At 41.3% G+C, this 14,715-nt stretch overlaps 1 protein-coding gene across 6 annotated transcripts in view; it reads right to left on the bottom strand.

Moving 5' to 3' along the window:
* SETX (senataxin) overlaps nucleotides 1-14,715 on the bottom strand; it is an 82,733-nt gene that overhangs the window by 44,855 nt on the left and 23,163 nt on the right. For all 6 annotated transcript variants that reach the window (XR_006820693.1, XM_046022019.1, XM_046022018.1 and 3 more), the window contains one exon: nucleotides 10,487-14,671. Coding sequence is in view for 5 of the 6 variants with exons in the window: in XM_046022019.1 (XP_045877975.1) it covers nucleotides 10,487-14,671 (4,185 nt within the window). In the remaining variant the exon portion in view is untranslated. The remainder of the gene's footprint in view (nucleotides 1-10,486; nucleotides 14,672-14,715) is intronic.

Below are 14,715 nucleotides of genomic sequence, written 5' to 3'. Positions count from 1 at the left end.
GCATGTTCTCTCTCTCAAAATAAATCTTTTTTTAAAAAGGCACAGTAAGTGAAAGAAGCCAGTCTGAACAGTGGAGGACTCCCACTCCATGGCATTGTGGAAAGGCAAAATTATGGGAAGAGTGAAAAGGGCGGTGGTCAGTGGTTAGGGAGGACGGAGAGAGGAACATGCAGAGCACAGGAGATTTTTAGGGCAGGTAACTATTCCGTATGCTACTATAATGGCAGACACAGGACATCACGCATTTGTCAAAACCTGTAGACCAAGAGGGAACCCTAATGGGAATCAATGAGTCAATGCAGATCTGTCAATTTAACAAACGTACCAGTCGGCACCAGACGTTGGTAACAGGGGAGGGCATGCATGTATGCAGGGACAGGAATATGTAAGAGCTCTGTACTTTCTGCTCTGTTTTGCTGTACACCAATTAACTACGGTAAAAATAGTTTAATGAAAATAATTACTTTAAGGCAGTTACGAATAAAGCTGCTATAAACGTGTGCAGGTTTTTAATGTCCAAAGCAATCTTAGGAGCCAGAAATAAAGAGGATCTCTGATCATCAAGCTATACTGGCCTAGTAGAGGCCAAACTTATTGAGAGATCACAGAGAAACTCAAAAAAAGTACTAATGAATATACTCAATATACCATATATACACTGGCTTGTACATTTGATGAAGTTACAGTTTTATCTGTTTCATAACCTTCTGGACTTAGAAAATTGAAACATCATGAATGGCATGTGCTAATATTTTCACACTAAGTGAAACAGTAGTGAAAGGTACAAGTAAGTGAAAGCTTGAGGTCTGTCAAAGCAGTATTAAGTTCGTAAGAAATCACCTAGGGAGGACAAATAATCAGGCATATAGTTAGAAAACTCGTTCCGTGGGTAAAACATTTACAACACTGAACAGAAACTAACACTCGTAGAACATTTACAACACACTGAACAGAAACTAACACTGGCTCTTCAAATTATCACAGAACAGTGGGAACGCTGTAATATCATATCACACACTGTAATTCCAAAAACAGACCGTGTCCCTTTTCTTCATACTGGGGTGGGGGACATGTCCAGTCAGGCCCTGTCCTCAGACGACATACCAGTCTTCTTTTTTTCAATTAAATACAGAGAATGGGATTATTCTACAGAACTGTAGGTTTCTAAAAATTTGGTAATTTTTCAGATCAAATATTCTAAAATTATATTTTTATAAAAATGTTACCACTACATACATTTTCTTTGATTATAATGAGATGGTTAAGATAATTCTCTTGATTTAAAAAAATCCCATTATTAAAATAACAGCTATTTCACTGCAGAAAAGGAGTCTTGCCTTACGGGTTACAAGAAGGTAGAACCAAACCCAAGACCTACAAAGCAACTGTCATTCACACTCGTACATCCTGTCTTCCCTTTACGGAGTCAAAGGCAAACCCATTAATTTTGTTCTGAATCCCTCTTTTCCTCCTTAAGACTCAATTTCTGAAGTTATCCAACTGTCTTGTATCAGTTTCTTCCTGCCCATTGCTTCTTCCTATCAGCATACACCTTGACCTACTTCTTGGAAAACAAAAAACCAACCCAAACCGTGTGGAGACGGCGGGGGGAGGCACAGGAACTCTGTGCTTTGTCCTCACTTTTGCTGTACATCTGAAAATGCTTTATAAAATAAAGTTTATTAATGGAAAAAAAAAAAACCCACGAAGCAAACCAAACCCTTCTTTAATTCCTGAATCACCATCCAACTACTGCCCCATTTTTCTGCTCCCCTTCCTTTTCCAAAAACAGTCCTGCTATTCACGTCTTTTCTACCTGGCTTCTGTCCTAACCAACCCACCAAAACGGCTCATCCAGGTGGCATACTCCACTTTCAAAGATTACTTCCTTGCCCTCTTTTTGCCTCCTTGCTTTTGGTGCCAGGTCAACAGAATTCATCAAACCCTCCAGTGCAAGACGTACTCCCATCAAGTCTATGCAGGGCCTCTCTTCCTCCACCCCCAAGGCCAGAACCTTCCACACTTACTCTGTGTCTAGAACCAGCGTCACTAAAAAAATCCAGTGCGGTGTGTGTTTACCCAAAGGACACTGCAGTGTAAACGTGCCTACTTGTTTTCAGTCAGGACTTAAGAGTCTGTTGCTACTGACTGCAGTTAGAACTGCCATATTTTATTCATCCAACCTAACTGGTTCCTGCTCTGTAAACAATCTTTTTAATAACATCTTGAGGTTACAGATCCCCAGGGATGGACACATGCATGTTCTGATGTGTACACCTCAGTCTGAAACTAAGAGGTCAGCTGGGATCACAAACTTTGGCTCATCACACTCTGTTAATGTCCTTTTCTTCTTTGTGAGTTAGAGCAGCACTACATATATTCACCATTTAGTCTTCCCTTTGATGGATGGCTAGTTTTAGTTTTTGTCCATCTTCTATTGATTTCCCCATATTTTTTGTTGATTTACGAAAGCTTTTTGTATATTCTAGCTGTCTGTTGTCACTTTTGGACTATTTTAACGCTTCTTCCTATCTGTTAACTATGAATGTGGGGTCCTTCACTGAAAAAATTTTTTTAAAGATTTTTTATTTATTTGACAGGCAGAAATCACAAGTAGGCAGAGAGAGAGGAGGAAGCAGGCTCCCTGCTGAGCAGAGAGCCCAATGTGGGGCTCGATCCCAAGACCCTGGGATCATGACCTGAGCCGAAGGCAGAGGCTTTAACCCACTGAGCCACCCAGGCGCCGCCACTGAAAAATTTTTAACTTTGACAGGGTAAAACCCAAATTTTTCATCTTGTGCTTAATACTTCTTGGGTTTTTAGGACTTCAGTCACCTAAACTGACATGTGTTTTCTGATATTGTTTGTTCTCTCATGTAATTCTTTCAAATACACGTGTTAGTTGAATATTATGTGCTATAAGACAGTAATGTAGGCTAATTTTATCCCACTAGAGCAGACCAATTTTCCCAGTACTATCTAACAATTTATCCTTTCCCTGTTGACTTGTGGCAGTCTAGCATTCTTATCCTAGGTTGTCATATAGGCCGGGGGGCGGGGTGCGGGGCGTTAGGTCTCAGGAGCCAAAGGATCTCTGTTCCATTTCAGTGAGTTGTCTGCCCATTCCCGTGCCCTCCAATTACAACGCTTTGAATATGTCTTCATATTGAATAAGGTGAGTGTCCCTCTCCCCACCATGCTGTTCTTTTTCAAAATGACTATTAAAATATTTTATTCTTCACATAAATTTTAAAATGCTTATAAAGCTCTTCAAAAAAAGTCCTGCTTGGGGGAACCTAGGTGGCTCAGTTGGTTAAGCATCTTCCTTCAGCTCAGGTCATGGTCCCAGGATTCTGGGACAGAGCCCCAAGTTGGGCTCCCTGCTCAAAGGGGAGTCTGCTCCTCCCTCTGCTTTTGTCCCTCCCTGCAGCTTGTTTTTGTAAAAAATCCTCCTGGAATTTTAACTGAAACTGTATCAACTATACGGATTCCAAGAGAAGTCATATTTTTACAATGTTAAATTGTCTTATCCATGAACATGGTACCTCTCTTCATTTATTCACTCTTTCTTAATGGCCTTTAAAATAGAGTTAAGACTCAATTGTTCTCCATAAATACCTCGTGCATTCGCTGCTAAGCTCTTAACATGTTTGCAGTTTGGGTTTGATTATAACTGATACTTCTTTCATACATTCTAGCTAGTTATTACAGCTATAAAGGAACATTTTTTCTGCACATCAACTTTGTACCCAACTACTGATTCTCCTGGAGTTTCTGTATAGATAGCGATACCATCGCAAATGATCAGGATTATGACTCTTCCAATTATTCACTGCTGTTTTCCTTACCTTCCTAACTGCATTACGGAATATTAGCTGGAGAAGCTATCATTGTCCACAATCACCGCTCTATCAATTGCTGCTTTGAATATTTTGAGATTAAACCATTGCATCCATACATGCTCATGGTCGGTTCTATGTTCTTGGGTTATAGTTCCTTCTATGAGTACCTACTGTCTTTGTGTTTCTGAATTATTTTCGTGTTTAATTTTGATTGTAAAACTGCAGTCCTGCTTTGTTTTGTTCATGTTCTTCTGTTACCATCTTTTTCCATCCTTTCCTATAACTTTTCTAGCTCTTTTTACGCATGCCTCTGGCAGAGACTGTTACTACTGGAACTTGCCTCTTCAGTACATTCTAGTTGCAGCAAGACTAGTACATCAAGGTCTTGCTGCAACTGTTATGGTATATGTGTGCTTAGTTATGTTCTCTTGGCACACTAAGAACCCTCTCAACCCAAACTCTTAAATCCTTCTTTATTTCTAAAAAATTTTCAGTTTTATCATCTCAGTTCATTTTTTCCCTCCTGAGATCCTTATTACACACAGAACTGTACTTGTACCCAAACTGTACCTTTTCTTTTCTATTTCCCACTTCCATCCTTTCCTGATTCCTCGGGTTGTGTATATTTATTATTCATGCCACTTATGAAGTCTTGATTTCAACTATTATCTCTTTCAGCCACACTATCTTCTCTGCATTGTCAGTTTCTCCTGCTTCATGTTTCACGTTCTCTCCTTATCATCTCTGGAAATACTTACCATGCTTGGGACTAAAATCTTTCTCTGTCTGCTCCATACTTTTGCTTTATCTTCTCTGTATTTTTCAGTTTTCTACTTTTCCCTTATAGTGACTATACTCCAAGGAGATTCATCTCTCCCCCTCCTGAATTCATACTCCCCACAGATAGTAGGCACATCAGTTGGAAAGGTACATGGGGGAGGGGCGGAGGGGAAAGGGCTAAATCCCAGCACCACTCGAGCTTTTGTGCCTCTGCTTATGAAGGGGGTGGGGAGTAATGGGAACACACCTCATGGAATGAGCATATGTAATATTCTAATCAGCAAATCTACCCCAGCAGTTATGTTTTTCAAACTCTGACTCCCTTGGTTACAATAACCAACCTAGCCCTAGGGATGAGAACTCTCAAGAACCCAGGAATTCAAAGACTCTTACTGTCAGCCATGCCTCATATGGGCTGGGCTATAGAACAACCCTAATGCTACCTACTACTTCTGGTGGACACAGCTAGCTGCAATTTTTCTGCTCTGTACTACACGTTGACATCAAAGCAGTGTTCTAGCCCAGGGGGATGAGAGGAAGGAAAAAGGGTAAACTAAAAAATCCACTCTAACTCCCATCTGTAGCAGTTCTTCTAGTCTGGTCTATCATTTCCTTCCCACTCTGAGACCCACATCCCGTCCTACCTGTCCCTAGGCTTTCCCATAATATATATTCGTCTAACACATTCAACTACATCCCTCTGGCTTCTATAATGTCACTTCTAGAAGAGACAGCCATCTGCCCAAATGCATGTGATGCCCAGTGAAGAGCATCATCACCTAACCAGATGCTTAAGCCAAAAGCCTCAGAATCATCTCCCCTTTCCTTAATTCCAACATCCATTCCATCTATACATCTCCAAAATTTACCCACAATGAATTCACTTCTCTTTACTTCCACAGCTGCCACCCAAATCAAACTACCATCATCTTTCTCCCAGGCTACTCTAACAGCCCCTTAACACATCTAAAGCATCTATGCTTGCCTTTCCAGATTATTCTCCATGGAGCAACCATGAATGATGGGTAAAAAACTGCAATCTACTGCATATTACTACTCCACACCCTAACACCAACTAAACATCTTCCAGCACTTTCTCACGGAACTGAGGATGAAACTCCAACGCACAGTTTCCAGGGCCATATGCCATCTGGCTCCTGCCTACTTCTCCAATCTTACTATATTTCCCTTTTCCCCTCAGTTCCTTCACTCCAGCCACACCAGCCTAATCCGTCTGCTCATACATGCTCAGTTAGTTCCCATCTCAAAGCATCACGTTCCTGACATGCCCGTCTACCCTGCACAGAATGCTCTTCTTCAGCTCCCTGCCAGGTCTCAAGAGCAGCTTCCCAATGTCATTTTTTTTTTTTTTAAAGATTTTATTTATTTGACAGAGAGAGAGATCACAAGTAGGCAGAGAGGCAGGCAGAGAGAGAGGAGGAAGCAGGCTCCCTGCCGAGCAGAGAGCCCGATGCGGGGCTCGATCCCAGGACCCTGAGATCATGACCTGAGCCGAAGGCAGCGGCTTAATCCACTGAGCCACCCAGGCGCCCCCCAATGTCATTTTTATCAACTGTTTTGCTTCCTTTCAGAACAAATTACAATCTGAGATGAGCTGAAGAAATGAAGCAATTTCCCTACTGGGGATTCAGGTACTGACAAAGTTAGGACCCAAAAAGAGCACCTTCTTCTATCTGCTCCCTATCCTACAACCTACAAAGAGCCTGGTGACAGGAGAGAACTGCAGACAAGGACAGCAAGTACAAACATTAAGATAAAAGAGCACTTGCCACAACCCACCCCCCAAAAAGGGGAATCTGCCAAAATGGCATACATTTATCTAATATTCTCATGCATTAAATGTGAGGATTAAAAAACAAATGCATTTCTATCAGGCACATCCGTATAATAAAAAACTCATATCGCTAGAACTTGAATGTGCTCTCATCTGTCTTTTGCACCAAGCGTTAATTTACATGTCATTTCACCTGCAGTAAGACATAGTGACTAAATATGCTTTATGTCTGAAATAAGATACCAACCAAACAGCATTCTATCAACAAACATTATGAAGTCAAATGTCATCAGAATGAAGATAATGAGCCTTGGTCTAGGGCTGTGGTTTGACGCCACAGTCTGTAGCTCATTAGAATAAAAATTAAAAGTAATCAGGGCATCTTAATACCACCAATAACTGTTGGCCTGAATAAACACAAGAAATGCTAGTGGGGCGCCTGGGTGGCTCAGTGGGTTAATCCTCTGCCTTCAGCTCAGGTTATGATCTCAGGGTCCTGGGATGGAGCCCCAAATCGGGCTCCCTGCTCAGCGGGGAGCCTGCTTTCCCCTCTCTCTCCGCCTGTCTCTCTGCCTACTTATTATCTGTCAAATAAATAAAATCTAAAAAAGAAAAAAAAAAAAGAAATGCTAAAACAATGCTGCTTAAGCTGTATGGTTAAAAAAGGAAAAAGAAAATTTCAAATAAAAATGAGAGCCTGAACACAGCCATTTCCCCTTTCACTCCTCTTGATACCCCGCCAAAACACCAAAGAAATTTTTAAAAACAGGATTAGTTCATTAGGACAAAGAACGTAAGACACGTGTCTCAAAATGCTGGAAGCTGGAAAGCAGCTGGATGAATGGTAGCTGACTTAGAAAGCCCAAGAAGCCGAGCTGCAACCGGTAAGCCATGTGATGGAGACCTCTGATCTGGAAGGAGGGCTGAAGGGAGACAGCTCCTCCTTGCTACCCACAAAACACTGCAGAGACTTTGTCTCTGGAGAGGGTAAAAAACGGTCTTCAGCCTTGGGGACAGCAGGTATGGTGGAGATCCGGTACAGACAAAGAGGGAAATTAGCCAAATGCTTCTACACTGTGAGTAGCTCACCCCAAATCATTAGCTATTTGAAGAGTTAATGTAAAAGGTCTGTGTACACTAAAATGAACAGGCAAAAAGCAACTGGAGGAACAGGAACCGCGCAAAGAGAACTTTTAAACTAACTTTAAAACTATCATTAACAAATTGCAGACAATAAAAAAATGCCACGTCCATGAAAAGAATAGGATCCCATAAAATAGAATCCTCAGAGACCAAGAGTCCTATGAAACTAAAAGTATGTTTTAAAAAATTCAATAGGTGAGAAAGCCTCCAATGAAGTAGAAAAAGTGAGATGGAAAGCAGAAAAAATGAGAAAACTAAAGACATTTTAAGACATGAAAGATGTCAAAACTTTATCATCCACACATTCTTTTCTCAGGAAGCTGGAAGGCTGTACCTTCCTAAAATGATGGAATAACTAAGAAAGAGAACTAGCGGCACAAAAGAGAGCCTACACAGGAAAGAAGGAAACGCAAGGCCTGGGATGAGGAAGGCGAGTCCTCTGGGATAACCACAATAAACCAAAAATATGAAATTTACAGATTACTTAATGTACCTGATCATTAGAGATTTAAACATCCAAGAGAATCTGAATCTAATTAATTTTAAGTATACAGAAAGTTAAATGAGATCATAAGCCCAGAGAAAACCAAGAGTTGAGAAGGAAAGGAAAAGCAGTTACAGCATACTCCAGACTTGGCTGTAGAAAAGGATACCTTTTATAAAGTCAAAACAACAACAAACACTCACCTAAAAATCATAAAACAGCTCTGTAATGAGGATGAGGGACAGAAAAGATGTGTACAAATGCAGGGCTGGAAGAAAGGGTACTTCCTATAGCGACAGAAAATGCCTAAAACTGAAAAATTAAGATGTCACACGAGTGCCATGTTTTAGAAATATGGAAGTACAAAGCAGACATCAAAAGGATCCATTGAGAATAAAAAACTGTTACTAAGGGGATGAGGGTACGTGCCATTTTTTACAAAAGTATTTGACTATTTCAAACTTTGTATATGTAAAGAGTGCCTGGGCGGCTCAGTCAGTTAAGTGTCTGCTTTCAGCTCAGGTCATGATCTCAGGGTCTGGGGATCAAGCCCAATGTCTGGCTTCCTGCTCAGTGGGAAGCCTGCTTCCCCCCTCCCTCAACCACCCCTTCTACCAGCTTTGCTCTCTCTCAAATAATAAAAAATAAAACATAAAAAATAAACTCTTGTAAATATATAAATGGAACTTGTGCCTATTCTGTTTTGAAAAGGCTAGAGCTACAAAAAACGTCCTGAAAGGAAGAAATCTTATCAAGGAATATAGGATTAGCTCTTAATTTAGGGAAGAGTAAATAAAAAATACATCTGTCCTAAATTTAAGGGCTGTGAATGGCTTCTCAGCGCATTTTCCAGAAAGAATATAGATTAAAGAAAAAATTAGCTTCAAAATGAATAAAATTTATTTTCCCAAGCATATTTAACTATATACGGTTCACTGAGCTAAGAATTTTTCTATGGGGAGAAAATAATTCTCCTAATACTACATCAGTATTTCACTTCACTATTATGGAGATATTAAAGATCCTTTGTCAATCAGTTGTTTCTAATGCTTCTGAAATACTATTAAACTGAATCTTAAAACAGTGGCTAAAATTGAGGGCATAAATTGATATAAAGTATATTTGAAGGATGCGCTGATTCTAGTTTTGTAACAATATTCACAATTTACTTGATGATCTTAAGTAGCACACTTGCCCCGTCGTGTGATACGTTTCCTTTTCCTTCAACACACTAAGCGGGATCCCCCCTTAGTATCCGCCCACAACTTGCCTGGAATATACTTCCCATGCTGGATTCCTTCTGGTCCCAGTGTAAACACTATTTCTTATTGAACCTTTCTGTCAGAAATGCCCTAAGCCCTTTGTGCTAGATACACTAGGGCCCTTCTCCTAATCTGAAATGATACATTCAGAAGGCAGAGGCCTGTAATAAAACTGGACACGGATTGGCCACCCAAATATCTTGCAGGTGAATGAGTACACAAATTGTTACCTCGGTGTTCTTGGTTATGTTTTTAAGAAATTCAGGTTGTTACACTCTCATTTTTTTAAGTAACTTTGAAAAAGTAAAAAATGTAACTTCTCACCCCTAACCTGCTTTTTTTTTTTTTTTTTAGTATTTTACTTATTTATTTGACAGAGAGAGATCACAACCAGGCAGAGAGGCAGGCAGAGAGAGGGGGAAAGCAGACTCCCCACTGAGCAGGGAGCCCGATGCGGGGCTCGATCCCAGGACCCTGGGACCATGACCTGAGCTGAAGGCAGAGGCTTTAACCCACTGAGCCACCAAGGCGCGCCCCGCTGCTTTGTTTTCAAAATGCAGTTGGATGCTTACACTTGGGAGAATCATTAGCTGTTTTTCCGAGATTAAAATTTAACTGGGAATCTTGTTTTATTTGGCAATCCTCATTTGGAGTAATGAAGACAGAAGAACCAGAATATGCACTGAGACAGGGGAGGCAATTAAAGGGAGAGAGCCATTGTTAGGATGAGTGAGAAACGGGAAAGACAGATATATAAAGACAAATTTAGGATTTACTGCTTTGTGTTGTTCAATGTAATTTACCCAATGCCGCCTCCTCAAGAAAACTTCAGTAAAGGTCTATTACTTAAAAATAAATGTAGAAGGGAGACCATCTCCTCTGAGAAGTCTTCCCTTACCTCTGTATCAAAAAAACACTCCTGTGCTACCTCCGGACTCGGTTCATTAGCACTCTGCATTGTGTCTGGAGGCCCCAGAAGGGCAGTGGTTAAGAAAGTACTTCCTCTGTATCACCAGCAACTAGAACAGCGTCTGGCATAAACGTCCGTGCAACAGATAATCTCAAAGCTCTATCTAAATCAAAACTGGGGCAGTTATTTTAACTGTACTCTAATCACTACCAAAATTAAAAAAGAAGCAACTTCAGAGTCTCGGCAAGTATACAATTAAAATATACTTACTGTTTCAAAAGTATTCAGTATCATCAAAGGGAAAAAAACATTAAAATAATCACCACAATCTTGAAATCTGATAGGCACAGGTCTTGAGATGGACTGACAAAGGCTTGCTGGGGGCCCGCACTGGTCAAAGTTGACGAACATTTCGTATTTCCATTTTAAGACCTCTTTGACAAAGGTGTCAGAGATGGACTGTGATGACAAGAGAATGTTGACTGGAGTGGAAGCTGAAAAGGATTTGCTTTCACCAAACGTCAGTTTGTAACCTTGCCTGTTGGAATTATTTGGAGTCTGAGGATGAAGAACATTGCACAAATTCTTCACTTCACCCACCGGCTTTGGAGACAACACAGACGCTGGCTGTGGGACTTTCGAAACAGCCTGTGCCCCACTTGACTTATTTTTTAGAGCTGGTGGAAGTGCAGGGGTACTTTCCAAAGACTTGGAAAGATTAGCAATTCGTGAAGTACTACTTGAGCTAAAAACCTTAGCAGTGGAAGGTCTCTTAGATGCAGAGAGAGGCAAGCCAGGTTTACGAAATACATCTTCATCTGCTGCTTTGGCTTCACAGTGTTTTGCGCAGTATTCACCCTGGTTTTTCGGTGTTTCTACACAATCTCTGTACTTACATTTTGTGCTACTCCAAGATTCCAACTGAGGCCGACTTAAAGAACCTTCTTCCGCCTGGGCTCTATCTTTGCCACGAGTCACTTCAATGAGTTTCTCATTACCGCTCTCCATCTGTGAACACAAATCCATATCTTCAGGATTGTGCTGTGTCAGAAATATATTCTCATCTTCTGTATCACTGTTGGAGTCCAGCTCTCCGTCTTTCAAAGCTGCCAACTCTAAACGATGTACTGCTGGGTCACTTCCACCTAAGGGGTCGGCTGACGCAGAGACATGGATTTCATTTGTTGGTATTCTTCCATTTAACACAACAGAAGCACACGGGCTCAAGAGGCAAGTATCATCTGTCACCTGAGAGACATATTTTCTTTTCATGGGTTCTGGCTCTGAAGACACACATTTCACTGCTTGTTTCCCAGTGGCGTTAGCAACCACCTCAGTTCCTCCTTTATAACTGTAATCTGAACCACCTGATTCTGGGACAAGTATGTCCGAAGTCTGCGCTGCCCACGGCCCTGCTCTTGTAGTATCTTTACTTTCATAATCCGAAAGTCCTTGTCTGTTTTGTTGCGATTTGGATCTCATCTGCCTTCGCACCTGAAGATCTTGACTTGTCAGCAGTTTCTTATTGTTTTTGACAGAGAGAGTCTGCGGGGAAATTAACTTAGTCTTTTTTCTAGTATCAACCACTCCAACAGTTTTGCCATGGTCGCGTAACTGAACTAAATACTCTAGAGATCGCTGAGACAACTCAAATGCCCTCCGAGGAGCCTTCTTTAGACCAAGTTTCTCAACCGCTGAAGTTGGTTCAGGGCACTGGCGAAATTTCTTTGGTGGAACTATAGCAGGAGTTGTCCTACAACTTATGTAATTTGAACTTTTATTCTGCCCTTTCTTGGTATCTGAATGCGTTTTCTTAGGAGTTTTGGAAGGTGGGACTCTCCTACTGGGTTTGGAATAGGTACGAAGCTTGGGAGAAGACTTCTTTAGTGCGGCTGCAGTGTCTTTCTCTCTCCCAACACTGGAACTGGGACTTGTCCTTAGGTCCACACTTTTAAAATGAGTTTCATTCAGTCTTCTCTCATTAAGAGTATCAGGCTGGTCCTCATTTCTATCAGAAGGGGAAGGTCTTGGACGATCTTCAGCCATAGGTTTTTCAAATCGTTTTCGCTTACGTTTTTTGACTTCAATTTCACGAAATCCCCCAACAGAAAGACGGCTCTGTGGTTCTGTGTGTTTTTCAATGCCCTCTGCTACTTTCTGAATAACCTCTTCAGATACATAATCTGTTTCATAACCCCAATCATTTGTGATATCCGCTATGCCAGCTGAACAGGAGTTTTTCTCATTCTCTTGAACTGAATTCTTGTCTGCTTCCTGATCTTGCCAAACAGAAAACACTTCACATGGACTTTCAAACTCAAAAAACTGAGAATCCGATTCCTCAAACTGCAAAAGGGACTTTGTCTCCTCTTCCTTTATTAGCTTCTTTCCCACACTCGCACTAGCTACTGAAGGATGCTGCTCCGGACATTCCTTCTTGATGCCTATTTTATCTTGCTTAATCTGTCTCTCAAAACCCAGAATGTCATCATCGTCATCATCATCAGAATCTGAAATAATAATAATCTGGCCCCGGCAGGCTTCCCCAGTATGATTCTGGTCGGCCAGGAAAGACCTTCTGTCATCTTTCACTCTTCTTTGTAGCTGGGATGAGCTTTTTTGAGTTGCATCTGACGGGAACTTAATAACACTGGCCTGAGCTATTAAAGATAACTTGTGGAGGTCTCTGTCTACCTGAGAGTCTGTTAAGGTGTCAGACTGAGGACTCAGACCAAGAGCCTGTTCTCTCAAGTGAGAAGACAACTGACTAGTGTTCTTGCTAATTTCCTTATCTCTTGATTCAAGAACAGCCACAGGATCTCTGAAGGGAGAAGTTTTCTTCACAAAAGCGTTGGTCACTTCCGTAAACGAGACCAAATCGTTACCATCAGGGTGGCATTCCTGTATTTGATAGCTGTCTTCGTGGGACGAGAAAACATCTAACTCTTCACTCTTCGGTGGTTTCTTTTTCAGCAATAAACTGTTTTGAGATTTTTGTTCCCCGTTTTTATCATCCAGAATGCCGTTAGGATCTAAAGAGAGATTGTGCGTGAAGCCGTCCCCTTTCTGACCTCCTGAATCTTTCCTTGAGTAGAAACTGTCAATGTTAGACACAGCCAGGTTTTCCTCTAAATTACCAGTATTACTGACCGAAGTACCTTTCTTGTGTTGCTTCTTTATTACATGTGATAACTTAGCACAGATTTCATCTTTATGTGCCTTAGCTTTAGATTTGGAGGTTTTGCCAAGAGCTTCATCCTTGAAAGAGAAATCCTCAGTTGATGTGGCTGCCTTCTGCGGAGACTCAATGCTAGAGCTGGTTAACAAACGTGTTGACATGATTATTCCTCTGTCACATCCCCTTTCTGGACCATTCCTTGATGTACAATTCTCTTTCACAGACTTCTGCTTCCCTGTACTTTTTTTAACTTGGTCTGGAGCTCTTTCAGTGAAAAGGTTTTTACTGCTCTTCTTTATGCATGACTCGGCGGGGACGTGACCGTCTGGTTTCCAGTCTTTCATGAAATTTTGCTCATCATCCTCTTCTACAGTGTTACTTGCTCTGATCAATACCCTCTCTTGCATCTGATAGGTCTCTGCTTTCATCGGTTCCTTCGGAAATGTTGGGCTGGAGCTTTCTAGACAGGGCAGGTCTTTAGGAGACTTCCTGTCCATTTGCTCGTTTTCTTCTTTACTGTGAGATGCAGGAGAGCTTTTACATGCAGGACTCAGCTCCACAAAAGCGTTATATTGAGGTACTTTGACTTTTATGTTTTTAATAATTTGCTTTAAACAAGTTTGTAATTCATGGGTTTCCTGAGTAGTCAATTGCCAACCTAGAGATAAATTTCCACGCAAAAATAAGTTGAGCTTATCCCAGAATCGCTTACACAGAGTCTGCTGCCCAAGCTGATAACCTTCTTTAAGGAGACTTCTAATCAGCTGCACACAAGCCAGCTGTACAGAATTCGATGGCATTGAATGCAATGACAGAGATGATATCATTGCTGTTCCTTTGGAGCAACTTCCAGATGACTTCTCCGAACTCCGTGCAAATGCAGTGGTTGGAAGCTTGGCACATTTTACCACGGCTTCTACCCACTGCTGGGAACTGACCCACAGCAGATGCAGACATTTCTTATGTCTATGCAGCTCAATCACGGACACCAAAATTAGAAGAAAAAATTCAGTAACTTTGTCACACACAGCATCTGTTTGGTTGAGGACATCTTTGACTTCGGAATGCAGATGATGAATAACCTCCACTATATACGCCACACCCAAATCCTTAAGATCCATGAGAGACTGAACAAAAGGGATGAACCACAAAAACGTGCTGTTATGAACACGCATGTCCTGACCAATATCTGACTGAAGCACACTGGTTAATGTTTCCATCTCTTCATACATGTTAGGACAATAATCTGGGCAAATGGCTGATCTCCACCCCGAATCCTAGAATGAAAGAAATACAGACGTCAGACGAGCAAACAGAATTC

This window comes from Meles meles, chromosome 11 (genome assembly GCF_922984935.1).
Source record: "Meles meles chromosome 11, mMelMel3.1 paternal haplotype, whole genome shotgun sequence".
NCBI classification, from domain to species: domain Eukaryota; kingdom Metazoa; phylum Chordata; class Mammalia; order Carnivora; family Mustelidae; genus Meles; species Meles meles.
The sequence above is the reverse complement of the archived record's forward strand: the minus strand, read 5'-3'. Positions and strand labels throughout refer to the sequence as shown.